Here is a 15,086-nt window from a genome sequence, read left to right as displayed (position 1 = left end):
ATTTTTCACTCGTCTCAATAGTTTTGCATCATTTGCAAACAAACTCACATAGCTGTACACTCCATCCACCATATCATTTATATTAACAGCAAACATTATTGGTGCCAACACCGAACCTTGCGGGACTCCACTCATCACAGGGCACCAGTTGGAAACCTTGTCTCTGATTGTCATCCTCATTTCCCTGTTAGTTAGGAAGTCCTCCAGCTAGTGTGTGTGTGTGTGTGTGTGTGTGTGTTCATCGTTTTTTCACATACCCCTTTGATCTATGCTGCATACCCCCAGGGGTACGCGGACCCCAGTTTGGACATCATTGGACACAACTTCCCACCTCAGCCTCACACAACACACTGACTCTTTTACTTGCCTTGGACTGTAGAGAATTAAAAGACTGAGCCAAACCTTCTCAACCTCACCTCAGGGATAACATGCAGTAACAACCAAACATCGAGCCTTTTCATTTTAATAAAACAACAAAAATTACATGTTATGAGTGCCTGAAATCGACACTCGGGACATTTTCTTGCATTCAGCTTCCTCCTTCCCATCCATCTCACTACATTATACATTTCATCACTCATCTCTCTCTCATTTATTTATTTACCATTGTCCATATCACTTCCTCTCTCTCTCTCTTTCATTTCCACTTCAAGGCCTTAACCATCTCATTCTCCCTCACACATACAGTCATTTTCGTCCATATCACCTTCATTCTCTCCCTTCTATTCCCATCTCATTCTCCCTCCCTCAGTCACTCTCGTCCATATCGCTTTCACTCTCCCCCCAAACATCTACCTCAGAGTCCTCATCAGCTGCCTCCTCCTCATCCTCTTTTGCTGGTTCCTCTCCCCTTCGACTCAATTGCTTAAGGTACATCAACTCCTGTTCCTCCAAGTCATCCTCCCCAGAGTCAGAATCGGAGTCAGAGTCACGCGCCTTCTTCTGCTTCTTGGCTTTGCTAGTCTTTTTCTCCTCTATTGTCGTTTTCCTCTTTTTGGTGGTCTCCTTGGTCTTCCCCTCGGCCTCAGTGATTCCTGTCTCCTCAGTCTCTGCCGTTTCTGTTCCCTCCAGGCCATTTTCTGGGGTGGCTGACTTCGCCTTCTTTGCTTTCTTGCCTTTTTTGCCCGCGGTGGAGTCTGGTTCTTGGTCATCTTTCTTTGCCAAGTCCTGATGGAAATAATGCTTTGTTATGGAGGGGGAACTACTACTGCCCTTACTGTATGCTAACTCCATGGCATCCCACACCATGCATTTTCTTCAGTGCCTTAGTTCTAATAGGTAAATAAAAGCAGGATCATAAAGTAGCCAAATGTGTGCTAACTCCATTGCATCCCACTGTCCCACACCACAAGTTTTCCTTAGTGGTGCCTCAGTACACATAGGGCATAGAACTAGGTTCATATGGTAGCCAAATGGGCATCTTAGAAATATATTAACTTTCCTCATTGTCTGATGATGGGCATTGAAAGATAAAAGTCTGTATCAGGTTGAATATGAACTGAATTTGGGAAATCTGTTGGTGAAAAGTGTTCCCATTTGCTGTCACCTATAATCCATGGTGCAATGGTTAGCATGTCTGACCATGAATCTGTAATCCCCAGTTTGAATCCCAGCACAGGGAAACAGAGCACATCCCACCCAGCTGTTTATCCTCCTGTGTATCAGCCCCAGCTCATTATGGCACAGGCAAGTGTTTCTAGAGGTGCCATCTTGCTTGGCTCATGCTGTCCCACAGAGCTCATCTTTGATCCTAGAATCTAGAGTCTGGGTTGCAAGGTGGTCTGCAGGACAGCATGTGGGTAGTCTTAGGCCACTGGGCGGTGACTGAAAAATCCCAGCTTGTGGCACCGGGCAGGACTCGAACCTGTATCCTCCAGGAGGCAGCGCCAGCACACTGACCACTCACCCACTACCTCCCCAAACATACCCTTGTAGCTTTTTATTCAAGATCTCTCTTAGCTAATGTACTCTACTTCACCGTCTCAACAAAATGACTTCACCATACTACCTCAACCCCCTGCAGATCCTTGAGACTGAATTGATACCTACAGCCTAAAGAAAGCCAGCAAACACTCCAAGAAAACTGTGACGCTTACCTCGTCTTCCTTGGCAATCCTGTTCTTGTTCTTCTTGAGCCACGTGGAGGTTATGCTGCCATCGGGGAAGACAGTGATGCACCTACCCGGCACTGTGGTGAGGGTGCCGGACACAGGCTCTCCATGGAACACACGCTTGGCCGGCAATGGCTTCACACTGTTTAGGGATTCTGCAAGGGTGATCATTCATTTAGATACAGTGCTTGATATTCTCTCTCTCTCTCTCTCTCTCTCTCCATCATCCCTCTGGCCCATATGCTCTCAAAAACACACATCACACCCATCCAAACTCTGCCTTTACCCACATACCACTTTCAGAAGAACCTCTCAGACCACCAAGCATCTTATACACAGGTCCAAAATATTATCAGGCTTCCCTAGGCATACCGGACCTTGTGCACAACCAAAATTATACAAGAAAGTATATCCAATTAGATAGAGGAAGTGCAATAGATGGCATTGCCAAGGACCAAGTTAGTGACATTCTCTGGGCCTCAAGGTCCAACAAATAAAAGAACATGAGAGTGAAGATAATGTTTTAGGAAGCAAAATTCTCTCATATGGAAGGGCCAGGGCCAACTCCTCGTAGCATCAAGACAATAATTCTCTGAGCAATACTAATATATCTTATGGCATCTTCCTCGATCTACTCTGTAAGGCCAAAGTAAAGTACAGTATCAACAAGCCACTGCCCCTTTAGCCTCACCAAGCACTGAGGAGGAGGCAGGAACTCACCCATTCTAACATAGAGAGGAATTGATTGAGTGCTCTCCAGCTTGAGACTCAGGCCCTGGATGTTGTTCCACTCCCCTGGGACATGGGTGGCCAGCTTCCTCACAGCCTCTAACACATTCTTCTCAATCTCTTCGTCTGACTGGCCCATGCGACCAACCTGGAAGAGACCAGATCTGAGTATTCTCATTCAAACAGAGCAAATTTTCACTTCAGCTTTTTAAAAAGCAGTAGTAGTTTCACTTTTGCTTCTCTGTTTGATCAATTGAAGTCTTCCTGTGCCTCACCTTCATGATGGAAGAATTCCCCTTCAAGCTGAAGAAGAGACGAGACACTGAGAGTGCCCGCAACAGCTCCTTCTCCAGGTTCTGGGCCTTGAGGTTAACCTGCACTGGTAACCTGAAGCCAAAACACAGTATTGTACAAACCACAGAGAATAAATAACAATAACTTAGTGATTTACATTTTAAATATCTTTTATCTTAGTGATTTACATTTTAAATATCTTTTTATCTTTTCAATAGCATGACAAACCATATGACCTTGCAGGAATGTAGAAGGCAGGTATGAAATTACGTGGTTCTACACAACTCTCTTAGACATTTTCATCCAAAGGGGATAAAGAATTGTTTACTTTCTTAACCCAAGAACGTCGGCAGACCCTTTCAGGGCTTTCACGAGTCGTGGCTGTGGTGCGGTGGACCCTAAAAAGGGCTCGCCATAAAACACCTAATTCGAGCTAATTATAGGTGGTGGTGTATGTGCATAGCGCAACCCACCATGAATGCCATAGGTCACTGTGGTGGGTGAGTGATCTTGAGGTGGGTTTTTTGTCATAGGTGGTGCTGTAAGGTCATGGCATACTGAATTAGCTATCCATACAGTAATCACTTGTCAATTTTTCTATAGTAGACAACAGGCGACTCTCGGCTAGATGCCACGCATCACGAGACTGTTTATTTTGTAACAAACACCACCCAAAAAGAATGGAGTTTGAGTAAAAGTAAATATTTTTAACGGCTTTATGGTTATGAGAGGAGTACTCTGATGTACGTTCCATGCTCTTTTCTTAGTCTCAAAATGCAGTGTAATTTTGTCGTTTCTCGGCCACTTCTCGGCTTTCCCATAGCCGAAGCCCATGGGTTAACAAGCTATAATTACTTGATGATTAGCAAACAATCAATGATGGCTGGGAGTCCCCTCCATGCACTCACACTTAACAGGTCACAGGTGAAGAAACTAAACTGTTGCCACAAAGTGAAGACCATTGTTTTACCCAACGCTGGAATGGACTACGGTGAAACTGAAGATCCCACTACATGTGCACAAGAACACTTACCTTTTCTTGGTGTAGAAGTGCTTTGACAGGAACTTAGGGATGAACCTGACCACCGTGTCGTCACAGAGCAAGACGTCCGTGCGGTTGGCAAGGAGTCTCTTGGCCTCAAACTCCTTGTATTCAACCTTCAGCTGGCGCAGCGGGATGATCTGCAAGGACAACATGCGAGTCTCAAGGGCAAGAAGGCACTGATCAACCTAACCAGAGGATCATAAGGAAACTGTGGAAATCTGACACATTTAAAGTTTTTGTCACAGGTAATCTCAATCAACCAGAGCCAGAAGTGTCACGCCCCACCCCTTCCTCACCTCATTGACCAGGGAGGCGACCCCTTTAGTGTGCAGCAGCTCCTTGAAGTGGTCGAGGGAGTTCTGGTGGTCCCGCCGCACGCCGCGCTGCAGGTCCTTGGTGATGAGGATGACATCTGTGTTGTCCGTCACCAGGGAGTGTGGGAGGTGCCTGCAACGACAAGGGCAATTCTAAACCACACTTCTCAACATTAAGTTTATGATTACCAGGTTCATAAACAATCAGGAACACCAAAGATTCTACAAACACCCTCTATCCCTGTGGAGAGGTGTCCTGATACTCTCTTCTTGAAAAAGTGAAGTCGTGGGCAGGAGAAAATACAGACGAAGTAAGGCATACAAGAGCCACAAAAATCTATACTATTGCTAAATATGAAAATAATTTTGACAAGACCCTGTGTGCATTAATGGGACTAAACAATGTGAATTAGTGTTTAAGATCAAGCAGAATCAAGTAAGTGTACCAAAGTCAGGGTCATGCCATATAAATAATCTTGCATAAATTTCCATCAAACCAACATTCAGCTGTATTTCATGGACACTTGGCAAGCCTTACACGTTCACTGTGGTTGGGCCGGACATGTGCATGTCTTCATGAACCTTGGGCAGCTTGCACAGCGTTAACTGCAGGTAGACGAGCCTCCCGTCCTCATCCGTGATGTCGTGTAGACTCTTCCTTTCACTCTTGCCGGCTGACGGTAGCTTCCTCAGGCCACTGATGGCTGCCCGTAACTGTTGGAAGGGAGGAAGAATATGAGAAAATACAAAATTAATTAGGGAGTCTTCTATAGGCCCAAATTTCACCTCTCTTTTGGCCACATTTTTGTATGTTGTGAATAGTGGGCTTTTTTGTTTTCTTTCCAGCAACTCCACACCACTACATGTAACAAAATGTACATACACCAAGTACACCTCATCACACCTCCTTCACCACTCACCATCTCAATATCAATCAGCTCTTTGGGGTCCACCTTGATGTCCTTCTTGGCCGTGGGAGTTTCCTGAACCTTAGCGAACTTCTTCATCAGTTTGTCGTCCTTCTCCGTTCCACTCTTGTAGCGCTTCTCCATGACGATCTTCTTGGCCTTGATTTTCTTTGTCACTCGCCTGCCGCCGCGCCCCCTAATACCCCCGCGCTTTGTCCTTTTGTGCATCTTGGGTTTCTCAGCGCCTGGAAGTGAGAGGCACCACCCATAACCTTAATCACTATAGCAAAGAAAGCATTGGAAAAAATAAAGGCCCACAACATATGGCTAAAGTGTCTTGCTTTGATGAATTAGACCAGTTAGGATTGATAGGTTACTGATTATTAGTAGGATTATTATTTAGGTTTAGATAAATGAGGTAGATTAAGTAGATTAGGTGGTTAGGTCTGAGAGAAATTTAGTTCTTGTTTACAACCAGAAGGGAAGAGGATGGGGAAGAAAACATAAACATATCCACTGTAAAATAATATGAGATAGATAAAAAGAATGTTAAAATTTAAAACTCAACAATTTCATCAACTAAAAGAAGAAAAATTTTGGTGAATAAATCTAAAGTTGCAGTTAAATTTGACTTATAGGAGAGCACTGCAGACTGAGGATGAGGAGGAACAGCGTCTTGAATGACTTCTTTTGTATTTCAGTTTGCCTCCCTAGGTACCTAACCTGATAACTTAAAGTAGCCAATCTTTTTCTTACCTTCTTTACCAGGTTCACCACCGGGGGCTTTGGGAGGTGCGACTTTTTTGACTGGCTTTTTGGAGGGAGCTGCAGGACTCTGGGACTTTGTAATGTTTATCTTCTTGAAATTTTTCTTTGGCTGAACTTTAGGTGGCCTTGGCTTGCCGGTGGAGCTGCCATGGCCACCAGCCTTCTTGGCCTTCTTCCTCACTGGTAACTTTGCCATCTCAAAGATCTGAAAAGAATATTTGGGTAAAACTTACGGCCCAGTTCACACAATTTGTCACACAATTCGTTTCAGCCAATCATTTCATGCTCGCCACCACTGTGGGAGGCATCTGCTATTCACCTGCCAGTTTGAACACAGCATGTCATGGCTGACACGACATTTTTTTCTTGATTGTTTAAAACATTTCTGAGGGCGACCCAAAGGCACTGCAAGTATTTAAGGCATACAGTGTTCTTCCTACCACCATTATCTGCTCCACCTGTAGCATATATGGCAATTTTAAGCCTTCAAAAGGCACTGTTTATTGATAAATAGTGAGGAAGCAAGCATGTGGGAGAGCACTTCCTCAAATGAGCCACCCTGCTCTACACACACTCAGACGCACCACAGTAAGGTGTGCAAGACTTATAACTGGTGAGATGAAATGTGAAAAGACAGGAGGCATCATCAAGAAAGATCAAAGGGAACGAAGTACCCAGCCCCTGGCAGCAGCGGGGGTGGCCCACTGCCAGGGGTGGGGTAAAAAAAAGTAAGGTAAGGATTCGTTTTAGTACCGTGCCAGTATCTCATTATCTACTTAATGAAACATCACAATCTCTTCATATATCTTTTCTACAAACCTTCAACAGTCATGGAAATGCTTTGAAAATCCAATTCAAGGACATTTTTTTTACTCTTGTTTATAGGGGATAATGTTTACGAAAGTGCGTCGCCTCCTCTGGCGGCGGCCGCGGTGACGCTGCAGCCGCCGCAGCCGTAAAATAGCTTGTAGAGGATTTAGGGTCAGGGAGCATATTTAAACTACTCCAACCGAACTTTACGACCTACTAACGGGGGGGCTGCGCCCCCCTCGACTTATTTCAGCGAGGAGGTATTTCTCGCAACACCGGCTGCAGAGTCGCCGCGCCCTCTGGCTTTCGTAAACATTATCCCCTATTTTCAAGAGTAAAAAAAAAGTCCTTGAATTGGATTTTCAAAGCGTTTCCATGACTGTTGAAGGTTTGTAAAAAAGATACATGAAGCGCTACTGATGTTTCATAAGGTAGGTAATGGGATACTGGCATGGTACTAAAATGAACCTTAACCAAAAGAAATTTCCATAAAGAACAATTGCCTGAATAATTCAAACATCATGTCAGAAAGAAGTTTAGTTCAAAAAAATGATGGGTGCATATAGTAAATCTTTAGCAAGCTTTTCACGCCCCTTCTGCTGCAGGGAGTCAGCCAAGGCAGCCCACACCTTGCCCCCTGGACGTCTTCCTAAGCAGCCTGCCACAGGAGCCTTTAGTGCGACATACTGTGCACATGTATGCCCTGCACATTATTCATCTGGATCAAGGACAGGCTCAGGCTCTATCCTGGACCAGCTGGACCACCACGACTGAGGAACTCTGGCCTCAAAACGACATCAAAACACCAAGACAAGAAATGGTTAAAATCTGGCCGCGGCGCGTCACTCAACTTTCCCCGTACTCACCGTGTGTCCCGGGGAGGGTGGGTCACGCGGCGCGGCCCGGGCACAAGAGTATACAGTAGGAAGACAGTAGTAAGGTTCAGGTTCAGGTAGATTGCGGAAGTCTTGCCTTTGAATCGGCACTTCCTGATGGCCTAATACTTGCAGCCGCTCCTCCACAGCTAACACGTGCGTGGGTCTGCTGGTCTGGGTCTGGGGCGTGGGTGCAACGTTACCCACTACATACTCAGCATTGTATGGTTTTCTGGCCCATAACTATTGCAGAAAAGCATCAGCAATTAACGATTTTAACGACAAATATAAATAACTGTCGGTATCTTTGTAGGTGAGGAGGATTTTGGTCTGAAACTCAAGCAGCAGGCAAGCTTTAAATCGGTCTCTATCAAGTCTCTCAATAAGGTATAATGATAAAAATGATAGTATAGAAAAGAAAAAGAAGAAGAAGAAATAGAAGGAGAAAGAGAAGAAGGGAAAGATAAAAAAGAAGAGCCACGAGCAAGAGCAGTATCAGTCAGCTGTTGTGAGAGTGTGTAATGATAAAAATGATGGTGTAACAGCAAAAAAAAAAAAAAAGAAGAAGAAAAAGTAGAAGGGAAAGATCAAGAAGAAGAGCCACGAGCAGGATCAGGAGCAGTCAGCTGTTGTGGGAGTGTCTCAGCTGGTGACGTCTTGCTGCTGCAGGTGACTTCATGCCTGGCTGACCTTCCTGAGTCACCAGCGAGGAGGAAACCAGTGCGGCAACGGTGATTATCAAGAGTGTTCGTAATTACAGCAGAAACAGAGTAATGGAGTATCCTACCGAAGAGCACCATTGCATTTATCATGGCTTGTCTATGGCTCTCTCTTCTCTTCCGTTTTTAGTTCTTGCTACCTTCCCATTTCTCTCCTCCTCCTGTCCCAGCGGCCAGCTGTTACCCTCTTCCCTCTTCCCTTTCTTCTCCTATTCCAGTTCTTACCTACTTCCATCCTCTCTCCTCCTCCTGTCCCAGCGGCCAGCTGTTACCCTCTTCCCTCTTCCCTTTCTTCTCCTATTCCAGTTCTTACCTACTTCCATCCTCTCTCTTCTCCCTCTTCCCTTCTTTCTCTTCTCCCTCTTCCTCCTTTCTCTCCTCCTGGCCCAACTATTACCTCTTCCCTTTCTTCTGTTCCAGTTCTTACCTACTTCCATCCTCTCTCCTCCCTCTTCCATCCTTTCTCTCCTCTCCCTCCTCCTCCTTCCTCTCCTGTTCTTCCTTCAGTTCAGGTGTGTCTAGGGTTCTCGAAGGGCTTGAATCACCCATTAATTACTACCACTACCTCTTCTAGATCTTAGGGTAGTATCTGAAGTGCTTACTCTACTCCTTACTTTTTCTTTTTTACAGCAAGGCAGGCAGCTCAAGGCAAAATAAATAAAAAGCCAAAAAAAAAATCCCGCTAGACTTTCCTCAGACAAAGAATAAGGATTGAGAGGCCAGAGGAAAGGTCAGTTTTGGGTGGAGAGGTGTTCTGATACTCCTCCTTTTGGTAAATATGGAGAGTCACTACTCGCCTCCAAAATACAATATTACGCCTCCATATTATAGTTAAGGGACGAAATACATGTCCCTCAACCATAATATGAAGGTGCAAGTACTTAAAAGTAAAGAAAAAGGCCTAATACCCTTCCCCTAACGATCTTGGGGTTGTTATTCTCATGGGGGCAATATTTGAGGCGCATAGTGAATCTCCATATTTACCCCCCTTTTTCCTTCTTCAGGTGTTGAGGGTCCGACATGCCATCGCAGGCCATCAAGCCCACCTCCCTGGGCATGACGGGCATCAGGAACAATGACACATGGACGGACGGCCTCCCCATCTGCAAGCTCTCGGGTGAGTCTCCCTTCCTCGACACCCACCACCTTGACATGTTAAATATTTATGTACGTATCCTGGATAGATTAACTTTACTTTGGTGGTTTGACAGTCACCCATCTTGTAGTCACCTTGTCAGTCAACCGTCTTCTTCTACTGTAGACCACTTGGTTTTCCTTTCTTCTTATCCTATATTTTCCTCTCATTATTTCCAGCTTTTACCCAAGGATGTTTTCAATGACCAGTCAGAAAATTTTAACTGTGGGCTTCTTGCAGGTGTGGGCATGTCAGCAAACCAGATGTACCGCGAGGATGGGACGCCCTGCTCTGAGCACGAGTACGAGGACCGCAGCATCCACTTCTGCCTGGACCAGCCGAACGGGACCTACCTCTATGGGGTGTTCGACGGGCACGACGGGGCCAAGGCTGCCTACTTTGCCTCTCAGGTGGGACTTGAAGCTTCAATCCACAGTGTAATGAATTGATTTATAGATGATGATGTTTTGTTTACATTTAACCCATCCACTGCGATTGGCACGCATTTGGCTTTCACTGGTAGCCTGGTAACATATATAGTCCCAGATCTTTCTCTGCCTCTGTGTGGATAGTGGAGTGTTTCCTGTGTGGCATTGGTATGCTGGATATCCCCTCCCAAGGTGCATGACTTTACATTTTTCCTCATTGAATTGTAGCAGCCACTTTTTGTTCCATTCCTGTAGCTTGGTAATGTCTTCTTGTAGGAAATGCACAGTCAAGGGGTTAAGGACATCTATGTAAATCTTCCATGTCTTGCAGAGGATGCCTGCCGAGCTGAGTTTTGAGCAGCTGACGGGGAAGACGAGTGAGGAGGAGGTGAAGGAGGTGTTCCGAGAGGCCTTCCTGGCGGTGGAGAACGCCTTCCTCGAGTCCATTGATCCCAAGATAGCCGAGCGCACACAACTCCTCGACAAGATCCCAGATGGAATGTCGCAGTTTGAGGCAGCGCAGAAGTTTCCCGACACTGTTAACAGACTGCAGGTTAGTACTTACGGTATGAATAATGTAAAGCAACTCCCTGTAAAGCATCTCAGCATACAGCATTTCAACATAAAGCTTCCCAGTATACAGCAACTCACTCTAAAGCCACTCACCCCATTAATGACTGTTCCTCGAGCCCAACAGATTCTTGACCAGGAGATCCGTGGGGGCACAACGGCGGTGGTGGCCATGATGCACGGCGGAGTCCTCTACGTGGGCAATGTGGGGGACTCCCGGGCGCTCCTCTGCAAGAAAGACAGGTACCCATTTTTTCCATTCGTTTTTACTAATATTTTTCCTTTTTATTTTACAGTGTTAACTAGCTCAAAGAAAAAAACAAGAGAGCAAGACTGATACCCATCTTTCCTTTTCTTTTTCTTTTCTTTTCTTTTTCTTTTTTTACAGTAACAGAAACAGTTCAAGGGGGAAAAAAGATTGACTGCAAGAAAGACAGGTACATTTTTTCCTTTTTTTTACAGTAACAGAAACAGCTCAAGGGGGAAAAAAGAATGACTGCAAGAAAGACAGGTACATTTTTTCCTTTTTTTGACAGTAACAGAAACAGCTCAAGGGGAAAATAAGAGTGACTGCAGGAAAGACAGGCACATTTTTTCATTTTTTCTTACAGTAACAAAAACAGCTGAAGGAAAAAAAAAGAGAAAGAGGAATGATAGGCCAGAAGAGAGGTCAGATTTGGGTGGCCTCTTGTAGTCTCTTAATGTCCCTGCGTGTATTTCCTCAGTGACATGTATCAGCTAAATCGTTCTCTGTCCCTCAGGTCGGGCGTGCTGAAGGTGAAGCAGCTCACCGCTGACCACACCACCAGCAGCCACGATGAGATACAACGCCTCGCCACACTGAACCTACAGACAACAAAAATAAAGGGTCAGTAATTTGCTTATTCTCCTGCTGCTGTTTTCCTTTTCACAATGCATGTTTAGGGTCTTGTTCCAGAACAAAATATTAGCAAACTCTCAGACATCTGTACATTGCAGTACAGCAACAGCAACAAAATGGTCAATAATCTTCTATTTGTTCTCCTGGTACTGTTTCTCATTCCACAGTACATGTTTAGGGTCTTGTTTCAGAGCAAAGTATCAACATCACTAACTATCATATATCTGTACATTTCCCTATCATCTCCTGCACTTCTTCCTTTCCTTCCCAACAGTTTTTATATTCTTCCTGCCACATGCTTCCTCTCTTATTCATTCAACCTTTCTATACCCTCTAAACTTCCCTTCACCATCCATCTGTCATTTCTCCCTGCTCTACATTCTTCTTCCATCTTCTCAACCCATTCATTTGAGGTCCCTTACAAACCTATACACCATTACCAGCATTCATTACATCCTTCCTTTCTCTCCTTTCACTTCATAGTTCTCTCACCTCTCCCTTACTCTTGCTACCTTGCTGTCATGTACTATCTTGTTAATTCTGTGTATCTTTGTCCCTTCACCTCACGCCTCGCAGGAGCAAAGTTCGGCAACCATGACCTGACGCGCTGCATTGGCAACTACTTCATGAAGGGTGGCTACAAGGAGTTTGACATCCTGAGCTCGGCCACCTCGGAGCCCGTCATCGCCGAGCCGCACATCACCTGTCTGCCCATCGATGAGTCTTGCAGGTCAGAGCATGCAGCCTTTCAGAGTCTGGTGAAGGGAAGGTGGGAAGTAATGTCAGGGTTGCCAGGTCACTGTTGGAGTTATTTGCAGACCTCCATGCCACAAGAAACCTAAAAACAGCTTAACATGAAACAGATTTTGAGTGTGAATATATTATGGTGTATCTTTCAACGGTATGTTTTTCGACAGCTTCCTACTACTGATGAGTGACGGCCTTTACAAATCCTACCAAGACTCCACTGGCTCTGAGCAGGTCAATAAAGAGATTGCCCAGATGGTTGTTGAGCAGGCAAGTCTTTACTGCGCACTTATGTTTGTGTTTATTTATTTACCTAATTGTATTGCCCAAGTTACTGCATTTCCTCCATCAAATGCTTACCTTTTGCCTTCCCATATTCAGTTTGTGGAGCAGCCGACGCTGACCAGTGTGGCGCAGACAGTGGTGGACAAGGTGGTTCGTCTGCACCACGACAACTACCTCACCAAGCAGAGGAACGTCACCTTCAGGGACGACATCAGCCTCATCATTCGCAACTTTAACTTCCAGCTGCGCGGTGCCCTCACGCCCGGGGCCACTTCGCCGCGGCCCCCTCCCCGCCTCCTGCCTCGCCCTCAGCCAAAGGTGCAGTTTTCTGCCATACATTTTATAGCTTAAGGCTTTTCTAATCACCACCAGGCAACTTGCCCTCCAATCCTTGTCAGATTCAACTCCGTCTTCTCTTTAGATATTGAATTACTTTCATGGTTTATATAACCTTTTCTTATAAAAATAACCTCAGCCACTCACCAGACTCCAGGAAGAGGCAGAGCTTAGTGGACAAGTTGTCTGGTAGTGACTAGTCGGTTTTCATTATTAGAGTTGAAGTTTCTCCAAAAGCAAGTCAGAAATCAGTTTAAATGTTCTCCACTCCAAACAGTTCACAAATGTGACAAAATAACAAAGGCTTTTCCAAGATAGCAAGCAGAATTAAATGACGGGTGATTTATGATGAGACTTAACAACCTTCCCTCCTTGCAGGAGTACCTGTCTTCCTCCAATAGTGAGGACATGACCCTCCGCGAGGACTCTGACGTCCTGTCTGGCCTGCCGGACAGCCGCCTCCTGCCAGGCATACGGGGCCACCGCCTGGACCTACTGGAGGGGGCCGCCCACTCCGGGGACATGCACCCCACAGACACCAACACCACCTCCACGGAGTCCTCAGACCTGCAGAACCCAAGCCTCACGCAGTTTTCCCTGGATGAAGACGGCCGGATCCTCCCCTACGTCAACTTTGACCTCTATTACCAGGCAGTGGAGGATGCCAGGGAGGCTGGGCTGATCACAGACTCTCAGATCCACTTGTATAAATGACCCCACTCAGCCCTTGGTCCCTACTCGTAGTCTCGTTCAAGTGTGTGCTAGGAGTGGAGGAACATTTCTGAAGTCTAGTCACTATTGTTACTTTGACCTCCACCGTCTACAGTCAACCCTCTGTGCTGTCAGGCTGGGTTTGAGCTGTGTCATCAAGTAGCAATAGAAGTATAAATGAGGATATGAGTAACATAATTAGTCAGCTGCCATTCCAACCCCCCAAAAGTGTTTTGTATACCATTACTCTCCCAAGCCTTTATATTCTAAAAAAATAACTTGAGAACCTGAAAAGCTAGTGGGAAAATCTTGTATGAGAAATTAAGTCATGGCAGCTTGAAAATTGCAAACCTTTAGATGCATTTTTATCCACTTTATGTTTAGGTATTTACATTGTATATGTTATTATCCTCATCTATACCTCATAACTTATTTTAATAAATTTTTAATAGAAAGACAAATTGAAAAATACATACATATCTTTGGTAGGAACTGAAACCAGGGAACTGCCTTGAATATTTATCAGATAATTTTTTTAATGCATTTTTTGATAGAATGGCAAACTGAAAATACAAGAACTTTATATTTGGTAGTAAGTAAAACCAAAAGAAGTGAATTGATTGTTGAATATTTCATCTGCTCACTTGAAGAGTCATCCCATGATGCTCCAGGCGCCTCATCCTGTACATATCATCATCTTCACGCCCTCTTATCACATCTCTCCATCCTTTTCCTCAATAAATGTGAAAAAATGTTGAGCAATAAACGTGTGAGCCTTCATATTTGAGGCTCAAGGTATAGTTCATTATGAATTAAAGTATTTTCTTATGAATAATTATAGTTATGTATACAAAAGGTACATACATTGCCCGAAAATTATGTTATGTTTATAATAAAAATGAAAAATAGACCATCTTTGATCTCCACCTGGGATAGCTTGTAAGAAAATGAGGCTGCAAGGAAAAATAGACCAAATTTTTTGATGTATCTCAAACCAGGGTAGTTTATAAGAATATGAGTTTGCAAGGAATACCAGACCAACTTTTTTATGTATCTCACCCCAGGGTAGTTTATAAGAATATGAGTTTGCAAGTAAAAACAGACCAACATTTTTATGTATCTCAACCCAAGATGGTTTATAAGAATATGAGTCTGCAAGGAAAAGTAGACCAACTTTTTTATATATATGTCAACCCGGGACAGTTTATAAGAACACGAGTCTGCAAGGTAAAATAGACCAACTTTTTTATATATATATGTCAACCCGGGACAGTTTATAAGAACACGAATCTGCAAGCAAAAGTAGACCAACTTTTTTTATATATATGTCAACCCGGGACAGTTTATAAGAACACGAGTCTGCAAGGAAAAATAGACCAACTTTTTTATATGTATCTCAACCCAGGACAGTTTATAAGAAC

General features: G+C 44.5%; 2 protein-coding genes across 2 annotated transcripts; one reads left to right on the top strand and one right to left on the bottom strand.

The window, feature by feature from the left end:
- Nucleotides 1-447: 447 nt before the first annotated feature.
- On the bottom strand, nt 448-8,091 carry LOC127001725 (ribosomal L1 domain-containing protein 1-like). The gene is made up of 10 exons (XM_050866879.1): nt 7,846-8,091; nt 6,158-6,374; nt 5,414-5,646; nt 5,032-5,207; nt 4,476-4,626; nt 4,168-4,316; nt 3,116-3,227; nt 2,832-2,988; nt 2,097-2,266; nt 448-1,167 (listed from the first exon to the last, which is right to left on the bottom strand). The coding sequence occupies exons 2-10, from the start codon at nt 6,363-6,365 to the stop codon at nt 748-750; spliced, it is 1,776 nt and encodes a 591-aa protein (XP_050722836.1). The 5' UTR covers nt 6,366-6,374; nt 7,846-8,091; the 3' UTR covers nt 448-747.
- Nucleotides 8,092-8,191: 100 nt separating this feature from the next.
- LOC127001625 (TGF-beta-activated kinase 1 and MAP3K7-binding protein 1-like) lies at nt 8,192-14,573 on the top strand. The gene is made up of 10 exons (XM_050866524.1): nt 8,192-8,585; nt 9,578-9,690; nt 9,949-10,118; nt 10,468-10,689; nt 10,834-10,949; nt 11,468-11,574; nt 12,163-12,316; nt 12,504-12,603; nt 12,715-12,936; nt 13,333-14,573. The coding sequence occupies exons 2-10, from the start codon at nt 9,594-9,596 to the stop codon at nt 13,666-13,668; spliced, it is 1,524 nt and encodes a 507-aa protein (XP_050722481.1). The 5' UTR covers nt 8,192-8,585; nt 9,578-9,593; the 3' UTR covers nt 13,669-14,573.
- The last annotated feature ends 513 nt before the right edge of the window (nt 14,574-15,086 follow it).

The sequence above is a fragment of the Eriocheir sinensis genome, chromosome 1 (genome assembly GCF_024679095.1).
Source record: "Eriocheir sinensis breed Jianghai 21 chromosome 1, ASM2467909v1, whole genome shotgun sequence".
Taxonomy (NCBI): domain Eukaryota; kingdom Metazoa; phylum Arthropoda; class Malacostraca; order Decapoda; family Varunidae; genus Eriocheir; species Eriocheir sinensis.
The sequence above is the reverse complement of the archived record's forward strand: the minus strand, read 5'-3'. Positions and strand labels throughout refer to the sequence as shown.